This window comes from Berghia stephanieae, chromosome 13, assembly GCF_034508935.2.
Source record: "Berghia stephanieae isolate SIO BIC M18660-M18661 chromosome 13, UCSD_Bste_1.3, whole genome shotgun sequence".
Taxonomy (NCBI): domain Eukaryota; kingdom Metazoa; phylum Mollusca; class Gastropoda; order Nudibranchia; family Aeolidiidae; genus Berghia; species Berghia stephanieae.
Window position 1 is genome coordinate 14,680,171 of NC_088372.1, and position 20,000 is coordinate 14,700,170.

At 36.4% G+C, this 20,000-nt stretch overlaps 1 protein-coding gene across 2 annotated transcripts in view; it reads right to left on the bottom strand.

Annotated features, from left to right (window-relative positions):
* LOC144958477 (uncharacterized) overlaps window positions 1-20,000 on the bottom strand; it is an 85,324-nt gene that overhangs the window by 9,592 nt on the left and 55,732 nt on the right. For both annotated transcript variants that reach the window (XM_078890455.1, XM_078890454.1), the window contains 5 exons: window positions 12,602-12,942; window positions 5,900-5,953; window positions 2,730-2,903; window positions 2,080-2,186; window positions 612-795 (listed from right to left, as the gene is read on the bottom strand). In XM_078890455.1, coding sequence (XP_078746581.1) covers window positions 612-795; window positions 2,080-2,186; window positions 2,730-2,903; window positions 5,900-5,953; window positions 12,602-12,879 — 797 coding nt within the window. In that variant the 5' untranslated portion in view covers window positions 12,880-12,942. The remainder of the gene's footprint in view (window positions 1-611; window positions 796-2,079; window positions 2,187-2,729; window positions 2,904-5,899; window positions 5,954-12,601; window positions 12,943-20,000) is intronic.

A 20,000-nucleotide genomic window follows, 5' to 3' on the forward strand; every position in this document is an offset into this window, starting at 1 on the left:
GATTCCAAACTTTCATATTTTAAAATATCCATTTCTCACTGTCATTTATCACAAATATCATGTGATTTTGTAATCGACGATATAGCGAAGAATCACAACATTGCCCTATCACCAGTATACCAGTTTTGCCCTGCTTTTTGTATCTCACTTTTTTTCCTTGAGCAAGACATATATCTATTATTGCTCACTTTGCAACACATTAATCTAGCCAATGCTTGGGTTACTTCAGTCTCACTCAATGCCCAATTACTTCAGTCTCACTTAATGTATGGGTTACTTCAGTCTCACTTAATGTATGGGTTACTTCAGTCTCACTTAATGTATGGGTTACTTCAGTCTCACTTAATGTATGGGTTACTTCAGTCTCACTTAATGTATGGGTTACTTTAGTCTCACTTAATGTATGGGTTACTTGAGTCTCACTTAATGTATGGGTTACTTCAGTCTCACCTAATGTTTGGGTTACTTCAGTCTCACTTAATGTATAGGTTACTTCAGTCTCACCAAATGCCTGGATGTGAAAGTGTCCTAAGTAAATCTAACTATTGACCTATCTTAAATTATTGTATATTTCATATCAAAGTCAAAGTAGTAAAGAAAATAAAACATACTTGAAAGAGACAATGTTTGGATGGTTGAGTTTCCTTAAATTTCTGATGTCAGTTTCTTTGACGTCCCTGACTTTCTTCACGGCCACTTCCTCGTTACACAATTTCCCAAGGAAGACAGCACCCTGAGCTCCACTTCCGAGCCATTCCAAGTCTGTAATGCTCTCAAATGGAATCTCCCAGTCATCTGGTTAGACATGCAATATCCAATTTATACATATATATTTAATATATATATATATATATATATATATATATATATATATATATATATATATATATATATATATATATAAATTATAAAAACAAAAACCATGAAATAATAGTGCTCAACTTTAGGATAAAAGGAGCTATTTATAAACATTTGAAAGATAATTAAGATTGTTTGACTTCTACAACGTTGTTATCGAGCGTTGCTCTCATCAGAAATATATATATTTATGAGTGTTGGTGGGTACTCGTAAGTACGAAAGTGCTCGATAATGATGGTTAGAGCTAATATAAAATATATTATGCCGACTGAGGACGTGGAACAAAGCCACAGAAACGAACGTCTCGGCCATATAATGTGAGTGACAATTTATATTTTATAATATATATAATATATATATATATATATATATATATATATATATATATATATATATATATAAAATTAAAATATACAGAAAATACAACAATAATGGGGGGGGGGGGGGGAAGCATGATTTGCTGAAAGTAAGAAGTGACTTCGATATCACTTAAAATCGTCAAAAACATAATTCATCGACATTTTTAAAACATCCAAATACATGAAGCACTGTTTTTTAAGAGCAAAATAATAATTAAAAAAAAAAAACATAAACAGCAACAACACCCCCCTCCTCCCCTCCCCCCTTCCCAAAAACAAAATTAAAACATTAAAAAAAAAAAAAAAGACAAAGACTACAATAACATATTTTTTTTCTAGCGGGACGTAATCTATTTATAAGAATTCCTCAGTGCTAGGCTATGGGATGCTAATACCAATGTCTCACAATTATGGAATGACTAAAAAAAAAAAACAAAAAAAAATATTATCATGATCAGGATTATTTACATATTCAATTCGTCATTAACTCATCTATCTATATATCAGTTATTCGTTTATGTATTTAGCAACGTATCTATAACGTGTTCAACTAAATACTTTGGACAACACGGGTGATTCCTGTTGACCTCAGACATCCTGTTTGATGATTTATCCAATAGGAAAACGCTAGCCGTAACTTAATGACTGCTAGCCTGCCAGTCTAGGCGTCCTGCCTTAAGTATGGCTAGCCACTTCGTTATCTATAATATATTCCTTCATGGAATGCCTAAGCGACGGGATGTCATGGTGCCGTTGCGAAAGGGCATACTATTTTAATTTGAAAAAAAAATACTTTATTAAATTTTTAATTTTTAAAAAATATGACTAACAGTATCCAGTAAGGAGAGGGGGGATACTGACCTTTACCCTGCGGTTTGAGTTCCGAGGCGGCAGCTTTCCCCAGGATTGTCCAAACAGGTCTTAGACATCCCAGAAGACCTTGAAAGAACCCTCTCTCTGTTCCCGTTCTGTTTGGTGTAGGAGACAGTAGATAAGAGATATACAATAATAATAATAATAATAATAATAATAATAATAATAATAATAATAATAATAATAATAATAATAATAAGAAGAAGAAGAAGAAGAAGAAGAAGAAGAAGAAGGATGAGGAGGAGGAAGAAGAGGAGAAGTAGGAGGAGGAGGAGGAGGAGGCTTATAGAGTTGGAGTTTATCCTGGTTTCTCTAGCTTTATACAGACCATACAATTGTTTGTTGCCTTTTGGATAAGAGGCCAAAAGGCCTAGTCATCAGTTCAAATCTTGAACTATGAATAAGCACTATACAAAATTCAATTTAACCAAAAAAAAAAAAAAAAACCCAAGAAAACCAAACCCCCCCCCCCCAAAAAAAAAAAAAAAAAAAAAAAAAAAAAAAAAAAAAAAAACCCCCCCCCCCCCCAAAAAAAAAAAAAAGACAACAACAACGACAACAAAAAAAAAAACCAAATAAAAAATAACAAAAAAAAACCCAAACCAAACAACAACAACAAAAATGTTTTAAAAGCCTACCTATATCCCACATTGACCCCTTCCCCGTTGTGTGTGGGGATAGCAGGTGCCGAGTGGGCTGTGGTGGGGCCAGGAGACACGACAGAAGAGGATGAGGAGGATTTGAACCCTGTGGTGGTGTTGGCGGCAGTCAGGTGATTAGCCTTGTCCTGGTCGTGTTCAAGACGGAGCATGCTGGAATAGAAAGGGAAAGGAAATCAGTTATTGTACGGTGTAAAGTTTCCTGACCAAAAGAAATTTTTGAAATGTCTTTTACTCAGATTTTAATTTTAATAACAAAAACAAAACAAACAAAAAAAGAATAAGACCCCCCCCCCCCCCCAAAAAAAAAAAAACCCCAAACAAACGAAAACAATAACAACAAACAAACAAACCCTTAGATCATCTTAACAAAGTGGAAATTACTATTGATAATGAAGATAATCATGATAAGGACGACGGCGATGATGATGATGATGATGATGATGATGATGATAATAAGTGTTGTTGTTCCTGGTTTATATCTTTTGTTTTTGATGTTGTTTTGTTTATTGGTTGTTTTAACAAAAATATTTTTTGTTGTTGTTGCTGTTGTTGTCGTAGTTGTTGTTGCTGTTGTTGTAGATGTTGTTGCTGTTTGTGTTAGTTGTTGATGCTATGTTGTTATTGTTGTTGTTGTTTATTTCCTCAATAGAGCAGGGACCAAAATCGATGACCGAGTAGTGGTGAATAGCTGTGAGAATATCAGTCAACGACCTCTGAGATAAATGAATAGGCCTCCTCCCTCCCTCTCTCTCTCTCTCTCTCTCTCTCTCTCTCTCTCTCTCTCTCTCTCTCTCTCTCTCTTCCTCGCCCAGCTCTAATCAAATAGAATATTTATTAATTGTATTGGAAACACCCGATGTGAGTGCTTCCCTAGTGATTATCAAATTGGGGTAATTCATTGCCTTCGGAAATGAGAGAGAGAGAGAGAGAGAGAGAGAGAGAGAGAGAGAGAGAGAAGGAGAGAGAGGGAGACTGGTAGAGGAGAAAGAGAGGAAGAATGATATTAAGCTATAGATGGATGGATAGACATATAGATAGACAGACAGATAGATAAATAGACAGACGGATAGATAGATAGATAGATAGATAGATAGATAGATAGATAGATAGATAGATAGATAGATAGATAGATGGATGGATAGACAGACATACAGATAGAAAGATAGACAGACATATAGATAGATAAATCAGATATAAACAGACAGACATATAGGCAAATAGATAGATAGATAGATAAAATATTTCAAGTATAATTATGATCAACTTCTACAATATTGTTTCGAGCATTCGCTCTCATCACTTCCTGATGAGAGCGAATGCTCGAAACAATATTGTAGACGTTGATCATAATTATACTTGAAATATTTTAGCTCCTTTTATCAACAAGTTGAGCACTATTATTTCATGGTTTTCGTTTTTATAATTTATAGATAGATAGATAGATAGAAAGATAGATAGATAGATAGATAGATAGATATATTGATAGATAGATAGACATAGAGGGGAAGAGGGTAATAATAAAAAAGAAGAGGGAGAAGAGGGGAGGTTAGGGAGAGAAATAAGTCAAAGTGTATGAAGGGAAAATATAAAAGAAATAAAGATGCGAGTCCAGGCAAAGGCGGGAGGGAAGAGGGAAGAAAGGGGGGGGGGGGGGGGGGGGGGGGGGAGAGGAGAACGAGGAAAGGGAAGGAAGAAAGAAGAGTTTGACTTGGTGGGTGAGTGGTGGAGAGGGTGATGACACAATAATATTCGTAGAATCGATGTCTTCTCTACATGGTCATAAACAAAAAGAGTATTCCAGGACTAATGCTGATAAATGACAGGCGTTGATCGGATCACAAAGGCGGTTGGCGGTCTTCATGCTTTCATCACAACGATTAACTGACCTAGAACGCCTGTCGTATTATTATGTAGAATTAGTATCGAGTGTGTGTGAGTGTGTGTGTGTGTGTGTGTGTGTGTGTGTGTGTGTGTGACTACTTGTATGAGTATGATCATATGGTGGGGTGGAGAGAGAGAGAGAGAGAGAGAGAGAGAGAGAGAGAGAGAGAGAGAGAGAGAGAGAGAGAGAGAGAGAGAGCGAGAGAAAGAGAGAGAGAGAGAGAGAGAGAGAGAGAGAGAGAGAGAGAGAGAGAGAGAGAGAGAGAGAATCGCGGCCTGTGTATCCAAACTTAGCTATAGGTCTAAGTAGACAAAGTTGTATATTTTGTTTTCAAGAATAAAGTTTCTGATTTTCATTTGGAGTTAGATTGCAGTTTCTTAACAGTGTGGATACCGCTGTGCCTCGCTGCTTCCCTGCCTGCCTTTAAAATTTCCCTCGATCCGTCCACCCAGGATATCAGCAGATAGTTCAACAAGAAATCAATAATTAATTGGTCCATTATCCCGCTAGCTTCATGCATTATAGATAAGGTTTTGTTTGATGCCTCAAGAACCCAGCTATCATCCTTTTGATCCTCTGTGTGTGCAATGTGTGTTTGTGTGTGTGAGTGTGTGTGTGAGTGTGTGTGTGTGTGTGTCTGGGTGTGTGAGTGTGTGTGTGTGAATGTGTGTGTATGTGTGTGTGAGTGTATGTGTTTGTGTGTGTGTGAGTGTGTGTGTGTCTGTGTGTATGTGTGTGAGTGTGAGAGTGTGTGTGTATGTGTGTGTGCAATGTGTGTGTATGTGTGTGTGTGCAATGTGTGTGTATGTGTGTGTGTGTGTTGCAAGCTCTCTTAGGAATCATTTTTGACAAAACATAAATATAGCAAGTAACACATTGTTAGTTCCCTCTCACCATCCTCGATGTAACGTTACTATCATCTGAAATATCAGAACATCTGGGTCCTCGGACTAGGCGATATAATTTTACCCCGCTCGATTCAGGTGTAAATGGGTATCTGACTATAGCGGATGTTGTAAGGCGATAAGCTGATTATACAGTACACCACATGGAAAAGAAACAGGACGAATTTTTTCTCACTTTCATGTATGTTGTCATCAAACAGTATGAATTATTGGCGAAAGCCGAAGATTAAAAATTCTTTGAAACTTTGTTAAATTATATTATGACCAGCTGCTGGGGATAAATTAATACAACTCATGGAACATGGTGAGGTATGGAAGTAGCTTTATAATAATATTATTATTGTGATAAATCTGTTTACCTGTTGGTGAATTCAACGTCGGAACTTGTGGTCATTACGTGAAGCATGCTGGTACTGTTGGTGTTGTCGTCGTGGTGGTGGTGGTCATCATCATCATCATCATCATCATCATCATCATCATCATCATCATCGTCATCGTCGTCGTTTTGTGGTGGTGGTGGTTGTCGTGTCAGAATCATTGCCATCATAGTCGAGGTCGTGTTAAAATCGGGGGGTGAGAGGAGGAGGGTGTAGAGGGTTTTGATATTACGTGTGTGGCAATGTTTTCATGGATGAGGAGGAAGAGGGGGGGGGGGGTAAGAGTGGGAGAAGAAAGAAACGAAAAATTGTATTAATAAGTGGCTTTAACAAAATATAATGTATCGGCATGTCAGTTTAATATTACAAGGACAGCAAATATATTACATTCCAGTTAGGCGGGGTTATGAATAGGTTTGATAAACTGTTTACAAAAAAAAAACTACAAATTATTTTTTTTTAAAACAAAAAAACAAAAAAACAAAAAAAAAACAAAACAAAAAAACACACACACATTACAGTAAATTTAACTAACAAAGTAATAGATATACCAATAACACCCCTTCCGCACTAGGACAGGTCTGTCCTGGGACAGTCCTGTCCCAAATCTGTAACATATAGAATTTAGAGAAAACTGGTAGGTAAGGGACGCCAAACCAAATAAACACCCACACCCACACATACATACACACAACACACACTCAAACACATAGTATTTTAGACAAAAATCGATATGGTTTATTTTGGAAAGATAACCAGTTGTCCTTCAGAGCCATAAGGCCCATGGGGCCGGACTTTAGTTCCCTGATTTCTATAACGTGAAACGGACAAAGCTAATTACTTGCTTCCCTCTGGATAGGACGTTAGTCTATCGCAAAGTACTTTCCGCTAGACGTAACAGGCCCAGCTATTCTATCACTGCCAAATGAACAGGGGAGCCAGAAAAAAAAAACAATTCTCGACTTCACCTGAGATCGATCTCAGCCCCTTTGAGTGTGAAGAGAGTGCTCTATCAACTGAGCTATTGGACTCTCTGAAAAGATTAAAGCTGCTCATTATGTTCTCCTCTCTGTCTTAATAATAATAATAATAATAATAATAATAATAATAATAATAATAATAATAATAATAATAATAATAATAATAATAATAATAATAATAATAATAATAATAATAATAATCATAATCATAATAATAATAATAAAGTGTTCTTTTATAGCGCTAAATGCCGAAGCCTCAAAGCGCTTTACAATATACTTGTCAAATCATAAACACACTCGTACCGAGCCAAACAGACACACACAACAGTCGCACACACTAACTATGCACGTTTTACAAAATGAAATTGACATTCAACAAAGTGAAATCAAAAAATAAAACGTATAATTTACTTAGATCTATCAATAAGAAAATGCCTAGGATAAAAATTTCTGGAAAAGATAATAAATCGTACTTAATATTTCGACCTTAAAAAAAGTATCAAATCATAACTTCTTTAACATGTAGGCTGCAATATATTCCATTATAAAAATTCCATAGCTGTATTAAAGCTGGTTTCAAACAAAAATCGATAATAACAATCCACTTAAATGGGGACCTGGATATTGGAAATTGCTTGTATCGTTAATTTTTTTTTTAATGAGCTTTTATAGAGCGCAATATCCACTAAGCGTGTTCAAAGCGCTTTACAAGGGTTCCCTGACCAACAGCAACACGTAACATGTAGAACGAAACATGACGCCTGTTAGGCGATATTACAAATTTTTTTTCGACATAGACAACGCTGTTAACGGCCAGGTACCCATTTATACCCGAGTACGGTGAGAAAATATGAGAAAAGAGCCTTTTTCCAAAGACTCAACTATGCGCCGAGCGAAATAAAGAGAAAAATGAAAATACAAACCGAATAAAATCAAGAGGAAGTATCCCTTAAAAATAATGTAAAAATAATAATTTTTTAAAAACCCAACAAAAAACCAACAAGAAAAACAAAAACAAACAAAAATGAATAAATAATAAAAACAACAAAATCATGAAGCTTTGCTTGTGCATTTAATCAAACGAAAGAAAAAGGTCAATATCCTTATTTTCCTTAAGTTTTTAATTTGTTTTAAATATCACAATTTAAAAACAATAATAAAACACCCGTTAAATAATTTATAAGAAAATAACGGAATGATAAAAGTAAAAGTAACGAAACAAAAAAGGATATCAGCGTGGGAGGCTTAATTAATGATGATTGTAGACGTTGTTCGGTGAGTGGGTTTGCTAAAAGCCTTCTTTTTTGTGAGATGAAGAAGCTTGTACATATTATTCAGTTTCGAAATGTCACCTAATGGAACGGGTTCTTCATTATACCCCATATAATTGTGACCCATGATGATTAATTATTGAGAGATAGCGGAGGGAAAAAAAAAGGGGGGGGGGAGGGGGAGATAAGGAGAGAGAGAGAGAGAGAGAGAGAGAGAGAGAGAGAGAGAGAAAGAGAGAAAGGGAGAGAGAGAGAGAGAGAGAGAGAGAGAGAGAGAGAGAGAGAGAGAGAGAGAGAGAGAGAATAACGTGCTTATGATACCATGCCAAATCATAATGAAGATAACTTATAAATATTGAAAATAAAAACCAAGGAGGAGTGGTAATATGGCTGTTCGAAGTTCAGGAATTAGTCAATAGAATTCTTTTGTCGTGTTGAAATTAATATCCCATTTGCATACAATCCTTCGAAAACATTTTTTTTTAAAAACCCAACAAATCAAAGAGAAAATTTTGTTTTTATATAGCGCAATATCCACTAAACGTGAGCATGTAGTACGAGACATGACGCCTGTTAGGCGATATTACAAAAAAAAAAACCCATTCCGACAGAGACAACGCCGTTAACGGCAAGGTACTCGTTTTACACCTGAGTACGATGTGAGAATGTGAGTGAAGAGCCTTTTCCCAGGGAGGAGCGAGACTCAAACTCAGGAACATCCGATCCGAAGGCAAGTCTCATACCACAAGACCACATAGTAGCCACCTTAATATAAAAAAATAAGGTCTACTCGCTTCGTTTAATTCAGCTACTGTATTTCATAATGAAGAAATGCATTTCTTTCTTTCTTTTTTTTTAAAAAAAATGTTGACAAAAGAAAGTCAGAGAGAGAAATAAAATATTATTTTAAAGGAAAGAAACATCATCGTTAAACTGGGATAATATGATTTGGATGAAATTGTATTTGTAACTGAATGAAGACAACGCTCGGATTCTGTTTCAATGGGTCCAAACAAAAAGTGGATATTCTGTCCTTATACTCCTGAACGTACTACCATCTATTTCTTAGTATTTATTTATTTTTCGATTTTTAGTTTATTTTTCATACACATCTCTATTATCTATGTATTTTTCATTAATTCATTTATCGTGTGTTTATATATATTTGTTGATTAATTCTATTTACACATTTATTTGTTTTATATTAATTCATTAAATATTTGTTTATTGTTTTTCATTTATTTATTCATTGATTTATAGTTTGTCATTTATTTATTTACTTCTTATTGAATTAGACAAATATTTATTGGGTTTTTTTTCGGCATTTTTGTTTTAGCTTGATGACGTGAAGAGAAAAATGATGTCATAGTAAGAATGCAATAAAATCATACTGAAAAAAAAGGGATGCACAGAAACAAAATAATAAAGAAAATGATAATAAAATAAAATAAAAATAAAAACAAAATAAAAGGATTGCATTGGCAGCGATAGCTAGATCATACTGGCATACACTGACAAAACAACTTTTTTTCTTCTTATTATTTTGGCCAGTAAACGTTCACTTTAAGTATACCGATCAATTAAGATGAATCGCAACCGACGTGTACCTATAGATAGCTCGAAGTTGACGTCACTCAGGTCTTTGTTATTGTTTTTTTTTTTTTTTTTTGCCATCCGCGTTAATGAGTAACTCTCACTGAACTGTATTATCCAGACTATAAACGTTCATGGTTACTACACACGGTTTTGTGTGGTTGTCCGTTATACACTTCCGGATGGCAATGTTGTGACCTTCTTAGCCAAGCGCATACTATCTATATGCAGGTCTGATAACCCATTAAAAAAATTGGGTTTATTGTTGTAATCGAATACACTCTCAAACCAACACAAAAAACTGTCCATTACAACAATGTTAAATCAAACCCATAACCGGGTTCGACTATCATCAGGCCTACAATACGATTCAATAGTCTGATGTCACGCCTCCCGGCAACGGCGGCCATCTTGGTTCTAAACAAAGAAAATCATTCCTTTTTATTTTTCATGCTGGCTAGAACTTTTCATATGCCTTGTGATCATAATGTGTAAAAGTCAAAACATGATCAAATGTATGTGTCTTTTTTCCCTCTGGATACCCTTTATGCTCGCCGGAGAAATATTCATACGGGCGTCCGCCATTGTTCCGATAGTTTAGAGCCAGTGTTGCTAAGTTACCATGCGTCATTAGGAAGGAAGTGACGTTACGACTATTGAATCCTATTAATATTTGCAAGTCGACCCACAGCTGATCAAAGCTGTCATTTCTTTGAAGACTTCATTTCATGCGTCAGGTTTGAAGTTTTCTGACAAAGCCTGGAAGACTTCATTTCGTGCGTCAGGTTTGAAGTTTTCTGACAAAGTCTGGAAGACTTCATTTCGTGCGTCAGGTTTGGAGTTTTCTGACAAAGTCTGATGTCATTTAATCGATGGATGTTTTAATGTAAACGTTTCCAGGCCAAAATGACAAGATATATGTGACCCTTCGCCTCAAAACGGTATTAAGTCGGATGGGTGAAGATGTTGAAAATTGAATTTATAGCCAGAAATATCAGATTTGTGTTGATTTTTTATGTTTTATTGAGGAGAATGGATACCATATTGAAGGGTGCTAATGCCAACAATTTATATTTTTGACCAGTTTAACATTTATTTCGGCTTCTAGGCATATGGTTCGTTCAGACATAATACCGTTTTGAGACGATGGGTCACATATATATTTAAAAAAAAAGTATTTTAGCAGAGTACGACAGAACAGCCCTTTCCAAAAGAATTATGATATAATCCGAGACTTAAAATGCAGGGACAAGAAACTTCTAGAGTGGCAATAACGTTTTAATAAACCTTTAGTTTCTTGTCTCGATATGAACATTTTAGTCTCGGAGAAAACAAGGCTATATGCAAGGAGGGTGTGTCTATCATAATCATAGGTAACCTTGTATAATATACACACTCACATAGGTGACAAGAGCACACCTATCTCTGACCTGAAAAAAGGGGCGAACATCAATCAATATAATAAACACATTAATGACAAAAATGAACATTTCACCGTAACCAAATGATGACATTTAAAGTGTGTTGGGGTTTTTCCCCCCGAAAATAAATATAACAAAAGTAAATTTTAAAATGCCTATTGACCTTTCTTTGCTTTCATTCTTTCCAGGGGTGGGGCGGGGCGGGGGGATGATTGATCATTCAAAACTCCTCAGATCACTTATTGAAAAAAAAATGTGTTCTATGTGTATGACAAAACCAAGGGACACATTTTGTGCCAATTGCATTCCCGTCTTCACTCCAGACAAAAAATAACGTCAAGACAATGAACATTAATTTATCTTTGGCTAATGGGAGCGATCTATATCGATGTTTTCGTTCAACTGAGTCGTCATCATCAATCACACGATTTGTTGCTGTCCAACGGTTGGACATTTCTGCACAAATGATAAATATACCATGTCTCAAGTGGAACAATACTAACCAATCGTGATGTAAGATATTGCAAAAGCTGTGGACACTTTTCACTATGTAGGCCACACTGAGCACTCTTTGCAATGTGACCAATGACCTCGAGCACATGGTAAGGTAATATAGATCATCCTCATTAATACCTTGGATTTCCGACCAGAATGTTCCCCAACAGATAGAACGAAGTTGACGTCACTCAGGTCTTTGTTATTGTTTTTTAGCCATCCATGTTTATGAGTAATTCTCACTAAACTGTATTAACCAGACTATAACCGTTCAAGGTTACAGGCAGTTTTGTGTGTCTGTTGGTCCGTTATATTTCCGGATGGCAATGTTGTGAGCTTCTTAGCCAAGCGCACAGCATCCATGAAATGCCCCAGTGACCTAAATGTTTTCGTACAAGCGACCTTGGGGTAGACCCAAGAAAACGATGGAATGAAAACATCAAAGACATTCTGGAACAACAGAACATCACCAGATAGACTGCGTCCGATCGTAGCCATCGTTAACTTATAGCCTGCCACTAGAATCCACTAGGACTTAAGAGTTTGACGTCATTTATTAGGTTTGTGCAGCGTCTAGTGAGTTGTTGTTAGAAGAGCTCAAGGAAACAGGTGATCCCATTAGCTGAACTGTTGAATACAGCTCACGATTTGTTTTCTTTTGTGGCAAAAGACTTGTCTTTTGACGTCATGTTTTGGTCAGTGTCAAGCTATAAGTTTACGATAGCTACGGTCCGATACGGGTCATGCCAGGTCCTTGACCTTGGTATCTCCCTTGACATTAGCAACATTGTACAAGAGGAAGTTAAGGAAATGGTGTGGAGTATTTATATTTATATATTCACCACTCTGCATTGATATGACCTATCTATAAGTGAATAAAAGAGTCGTAAAACTGAAAAGAAAACAGCCATTCATGATACTCACTTGTTAGAAAATTCCAAATCTGAGCTGGCCGTGAGGATGGTCAACATGTTGGGGCTATTGCGGCTGTACATGGGCTCGTCCTTGCGTACAGGCGGGGAGTCCGGTTCGGACATACTATTGTGATGATGATGGTGATCCCGGTGGTGGTGGTGGTGGTGGTGGTGGTGGTGATGGCCGCTACCCGAGATGGTCGTTGTGGCAGCGGGAGAAGCTTTGACGGCTGCAGAAGACATGACGACGATACTGGAAGGTGGGTTGACGTTACGCTCCAGAGTCATGGTGGCGGAGGGTTGGGGTGGGGATGGGGTGGGGAGGTCGCTGGGAGGTCAAATATGACTCTTCTGAAAAACATAGAAAGAGAATAAAATTATATTAGAAGCATTATTTAAGCCAAAATTAAGAGCATTAAGAGTAAGAGCATATTTTACGATAATCCTAAATCGCTTTTTTTTTCTTTTTGGTATAAAGTCAAAACCTGTAAAGAAATGCCTTCTAGGTAACAAAGGGAGATAGTTGTCCTACCCACCAAGGTCTCGGGTAGAATCAAACCCATATAATTAAATGATTTATGAGTGTAGGATGGGTGTTGGAATAGGGACTCCCTTGTTTTCGCCGTGGGTGGTGTAGACTATGAAGGCAATGAAAGAACGGAGGGTTATCATGTTCCATCAGTGTTAAAACACCCTCATCAATCTTATGCATCAACCGAGATACCGTTAGATACCCTGTCCTATGTTTCGGCTTGGGCCGATGTTCAACTGGCAGTCTGCGATTTGAGGTCGAAGAAGGAAGACCTGTACAGCCTGTGTGTTGGCTGGAATTCTGTTTGGCTATGTTGAAGCCACAGTGAAAAGGGCCCAAAGTGGCCAGTATTTTATGTCGCACCCGAATATGGGCTCTCAGGCGATATGTGTTGGGCCTGTGTGTTGGCCAGCATTGTGTTTTAGGCTGTATTGTAGCCGAAGTGGGCCTAATATGGCCAGTATTTTTGTATATCGTACCCGGTTATGGGCTCTAAGCGATATTGTGTTTTTGTAATTTGTGCTCGTGAAGAGCTGACGGGGCTAGGACATAGCGCCCGGTAAATGTGTTTGCATCTTTGAACTTTGTAATTTTGACGGGGCTAGGACATAGCGCACGGTAAATGCGTTTGCATCTTTGAACTTTGTAATTTTGACGGGGCTACGACATAGCGCCCGGTAAATGCGTTTGCATCTTTGAACTTTGTAATTTTGACGGGGCTAGGACATAGCGCCCGGTAAATGTGTTTTGAACCCTTTTGAACAATATAATTTTTGAGAAATATGAACAAAATACAATGTAACGTTTGTAAAGATGAGGAAGTAACACTCGATCTATGTGTTTTATTAGGAACAATTTTGGATTTGAACAGGCTGGAACACCGCACCCTGTGTGAACAATTTTGTTGATTAATTTTATTCTCCTTTCGGAATATGAACAGTTTATTTTGACCCTATATGTAATTAATAATTTCATTATTAGTGGGAATTAATGGAACGGTTGGAACCTGGGTGAAGTATAGTTTATTTTGGTTAAAACTTACATGAATTTTATATTGCATTACTACTTTTTACTTGTATGTACTTTTGATTTTTCCTGTCAATATATGCAATGTTATTCTCTTTTGCTCAATAACTATGAGCTGTTCCCCTTTCTTTTACTTTAAATAAATAATAATGGCTCTCTTGTCAGATACGGTGTTCTGTTGGTGATTGTAACGTCCACGTCTACCTCTCCACACTTTAAGGTCATAAGCGGCCTTCGCATCCATTGCGAGTTGCGAACGCACCTTGTGACAAAACCCATGTGCAAGATGTATTAATACGCCCCAAAAACAGCATTCAACAACAAAAAGTAATATAATACTGTTTCATATGGTGTAGAGTAAACCTATTGGCAAATAATAAAGGCACATACTTATCTGGTCCACGTGTACTAATGCAATCATAGATAGAGATTTAACTCTGATAATTCACGTTGGGAAAATGTAAAGAAAAAAAAAAAAGAAAAAAAAAAAGAGAGAGAAAGAGAGAGAGAGAGAGAGAGAGAGAGAGAGAGAGAAAGAGAGAGAGAGAGAGATAGATAGAGAGACGTCTCGTTTTACACCCTTCTTCAGCAACCATGAATATTAATATTATAAATTTATTTGTTCACATTTGGCACGGTACAAGATGGTGGTTGCAGTAAAAATAATATTGAATCGAAGTCGTGTTGAACAGCCTAAGTCATCGATCAACCCACATTTTGATTGATGTCAAAATCAATAGATTACCATTTAATCTCCAGCTGAGGACATTGGACTAAAGCCATTCCTAAGACATCGACCTGGGATGTAATGTGAATATATATATCACTAGATATATAGATACCACTTAGAACCATCTATACAAATAATTACATAATTACTGCATCGAGTCTTTGGAGAGTGATGCAAGAACAGCATGAATGTGAGAGAACGTCTCAGAGACAAAAACTCTAAAAATCGGCGATACTATCGTAGCTGGTTTTTTTTTTTGTTTTGTTGTCGGTTATTTTTTGGGTATTTTTTAAACAGCCAACCAACATACTGATTATATCATTTTAGATATTCCCATTTTCCGAATGAATAGCACCCACCCACCCAACCCCCCCCCCCCCCCCCCCTCTCCACTAACATTTAAAAGCAACAACAGCAAACAAAAATTAACGAAACAGAAGGGAAGAAAGAAAAAAAAAAAAAAGGGGGGGGGGGGGAGTATGAGAAAGTGTCCACGGACGCAGATTCTCAAATGCAACAGATAAAGTTTCAATTTGTTATAAGCTTCAACTACTTTTTTTTTTTAGTAATGCAAGATTTAGATTTGCATCTGAAATTAAACATAACCCACAATAATGAACCACAAATATATCCGCCCATTCCCTACATCGTGCGAGATTGCAGTGAGATGCAACAGCAATCAAAGCTCCAGCAAAAAAAATAAAATAAAAGTAAGCATTGGTTTATAGACGACACAACCAACACAGAAAATGTCGATATTGGAGATGTCCATAGCAACAGCATTTGTTGAATAAATAGCATGTACGCTAAGCACACGATAAGCCTCCGCTCGTTAAGAAAACAAACAAACCCCCCGAGATAAATTCCTTTTTCAAAGCAGAAAAAAAGCAAGCAAAAGCAGATAAGAAAAAAAAGGCCAATTCGGACAGGGAAAATATTAAATTTGTTTTAAAATATTATAACGAGTATTCTGGCTACAGGCAGCCATTTTTGCTAAACTGGTTGGATTACCGATGGAATTGAGATTGGTCATGAATACAACACCTTCATTGCAATGATCATTACAGAGATGTAGTCTAGTCTATGTAATGTAATATCAATTTAGTGCTGACTTCCACAGAGACAGATAGTGATATCACATTACCCCTAAGGTAATATCTGTATTGACAACAATTGTATTGATCTTCCCAAAACGCGAAATGCCAACAAATCAAACACGGTAAAAATCAGTTTGACACAGCCAATTTATAAGACAGAATGATCCATAATCATATAAAATAGAAAATTGGATATCTGACCAGAATGTTCCCCTACGCAATGCCCCAATGATCCAAATATTTTCGTACAAGCGACCTTGGGGTAGACCAAGAAAACGATGGAATGAAAACATCAATTTCAAAGAATTTCGGAGTTTAATTATGCTCAATATATTGCAAATACCTTTATTATCGTTTTTTAATAGGCCATTAGGGAGCTAGATAACTATTTTATAGAACAATCTAAAACATTCTAAAGGGCCTTCCGGAAATACTATTTTTACACTTGAGTCGAATTAGGTAATGGGTGTCACTAGACCACATAGATATAAGAGGAATGTAGTCATTTAGTCATTCTCAGGTTTAAGATATGTCGACAAGTTGGGAATAATAATTCTAATCTAAAAATAAAATGGCAAAGTTTTTTGGCCAAAGTGAAAAAAAAAACGTTTTGTCATTATGCGGATATGGAAAACGCTAATATACAAATATATCATTATTTCAAATGTGTATACAGTATACAGACACCCATGGCGAAAAAACAAAAACAAAACAAAAACGTGTTTCATCATTCACACACGCAAACTCAACACCTTTTTTTTTCTCCCATTTTACACCTCTTGTCGTCAACGGTTTCATATAACGTACGAATGACCACACTTTTCTCCATTGAACTTCTATCCGAATAGCCATCTCATTATAAATTGATGAAACAAGACAAACGATATTACACTCGGGAGGCAGAAAGTACTTTACGATAAGACCAACGACCTATCCCAAGGTTGCCATTCTGCTATTCACGGACAAATCGCCTTTCCCCCATTATAATCATAAAACATTTACTTCGCATAATTATCAAATTTAAATTACTCCTAGATTTGCCAAAAAGTCGTAAAGCTAAAGTTTCTTAGAAGAGAATACTGACTTCTTATAGGTCTAAGTCTCTTTAAATATCTCCTTACCAGTCATTTTCAGGATTTTCCTCAAAACGTCACACCCAACTAACACAAAAATAGATTTTTTTAGCACTCAAACACAATAGTTCTTGCGATACATAATTTCTTTAGCAAAACATGCTCTACAACACCCTGTTCATTTTCTTTAAATTTTATGATGTACAAAAGAAAAATGTGGGTTGTATCGTAACGAATGTGGTGATTTTCCTATATATATAATTGGTAAGGAGAGGGTTAAAGACATGTTTAACAAGGAGAATGTCATTTTATTCTTTCGATATAATAAAGACAGTGTTTGGTCCAAAAATAAAATAGAAAATTATGTATTGTCAGAGTGTAGCAATAGTTGCTTTGGTACCTTGACAAAAAATCAAAATAAACTCCGGATCCACGGCCAACAGAAAGGCTAATTCTTTAGATATGCGGCTATGTGGTCTGTGCGGCGATGTGGTCTAGTGGTATGACAATCACTTTCTGATCGGAAGGTTCTGGGTTCGAGCCTCGCTCGGTGCATAGTTGAGTCTCTCACCCTACTCATGTAGAACTAGACATGACGCCTGTTAACGGCCAGGTACGGTGAGTAAAGAGCATTTTCCAGGGATTCAACTGTGCGCCCAGCGAGCGAGGGTCGAACCCTGTACCTTCCGATCCGAAAGCCAGTGTCATACCACAAGATCGACCACATAGCCGCACGGCAGAAGTAATTAATTCCTTCCTCATATTATTATACTGTACATCAGATTATCAAACTATCTTCATCGACTAACCCAGTGGATATAATGATAACACTAGCATCAAAAGGCGAATGACCGATGACCAAAAAACAACAAACTATGACAACAGAGCAGAACCTGGCAACAGAGGCATACTGACACGACTTGCCCTTGTAATCCCCAAGAGCACACAGCATTTCAACCTTAGCAAAAATCAATACATATCAATGTGACCCCATCACCCCAAGACGGTACGGTATGTATTACCATTTTGTCGCGGTGATGTATAGATGCTAAGGAAGGGTTTGGAAGGCAACATTTATAATGAATGATCCATTGTGCGGCTATGTGGTCTTGTGGTATGACACTCGCTTTCGGGGATCGGAAGGTCCTGGGTTCGAGCCTCGCTCGGCGCATAGTTGAGTTCTTGGAAAGGGCTCTTTTACGCACATCCTCTCACCGTACTCATGTGTAAAATGAGTACCTTGTCGTTAACAGAGTTGTCTCTGTCCGAAAAAATTGTAATATCGCCTAACAGGCATCGTGTCTCGTCCTACATGTTAAGTGTTGCTGTTGGCCAGGGACCCCTTGTAAAGCGCTTTGAGCACGTTTAGTGGATATTGCGCTATATAAAAAAGCTCAACGCTCAATTGTGCGAAATTTATAGTCTTAGTGGATTTAAAAAGTTATATTTATACCCCTTAATGAAGCATTTAAACTTAGGCTAAGTTGTTTCGTTTCTTTTTGTTTAGTTCTGTTTGGTATTTTTGTTCTAATTTCTGTTTTGTTTTGTTGTTGTCTGGTTTTTTAAAAACAAACGATAATCTTTATTTTTAGCCTTTAACTCGCCCCGATATAATAATACCATTTAGGGGTGATGGACCATTTACAAAAAGTACAGAAAGTCGGTGTTGTGAATTGATGGCCTTAATTTTCATACTGATAAAAATCCGAAAGGGAGTGTTTGATATAAAGCAGTACTTGACAGACACTTCTGAAGGACGGTATACAAGAAAGAACTCACCTCTTAAAAAAAAACCACAAAAAAAAAACAAAACAAAAAAATAAACAAACAAACAAAAAACACACACACAATAAAAAAAAAACAAAAAAACAACAACACACAAAACAAAACAAACAACAACAAAAAACAAAAAACAAACAAACAAAAAACAAACAAACAAAAAAACAAAACAAAAAACAAACAAAACAAACATTCATTGTCTCGACTAACGATCAAAACCCAAACCTCCTAATTAAACCTGTCAGATGTGCTACCATTACAGCATATAATATGTTACCTAATAGCTGGGGCACCTTAATGCTTATACAATGTATTTATATTCTTCACAAGAGTAAGCGAAAGCATAAGCGTTTATTTCGCATTATATCAAACATCGAACACGAAAGGATGAAGACAAGGATATTAGAGTAGCTCCATTTATATATATTTTTTTCCTAGTACTTTTCCCTCTGCTGTATCTCATGGCACTGTTTTTCATACACAAATTTCCAGATGTTTATCTTACACACGAACCAGTTCCCTAATTTTTCACTTTAATTTCCAAAGTGATATTAAGCTACTAGAAGCTGTGGACTGTAAAAAAATAATTTTTAATTAATAAAACAGCTTTAAAAAAAGAACAAAATACCGTATACCGAAGTTCCCGGCTCAAAACTCTTCATCGGCAACCAATAAAAAAAAAAAACAAACAAACAAAAAACAAACAACAATAATACATTATCATCTGGTTTTAAATTAATGTATTTGTGTGTTTTTATTCGTTTTATTATTGACTGAAGAAGGGTTTTGAGATCGAAACGCTCGGTGTTTGGTATTTCGTTCTGTATGATTAAAGCTGTTATTTCTTTAATGTCCATACAATATGGTTCTTGTTAGTCACGTATCTAGTTATCCCTTAAATAATGAGTTTATTTATACACGTACTACAGAGTTATTAAGCGAATGCTTGTATTGTTTTGTTTTCAGTGTTGATTGTTTTGTTTTCAGTGTTGATTGTTTTGTTTTCAGTGTTGACGAAATGAGAAGTGGGTCTGAATTAAAATCGATTTCTTCATAAAACGTGATTGCAATCTATCTATAGATAAGTCGTGACTGCAGTAAACAAATCAATTTTAATTGTTTGATTTATAGCATATATTATAAATAACTTTGTTTACATAAGGATAGAAGCA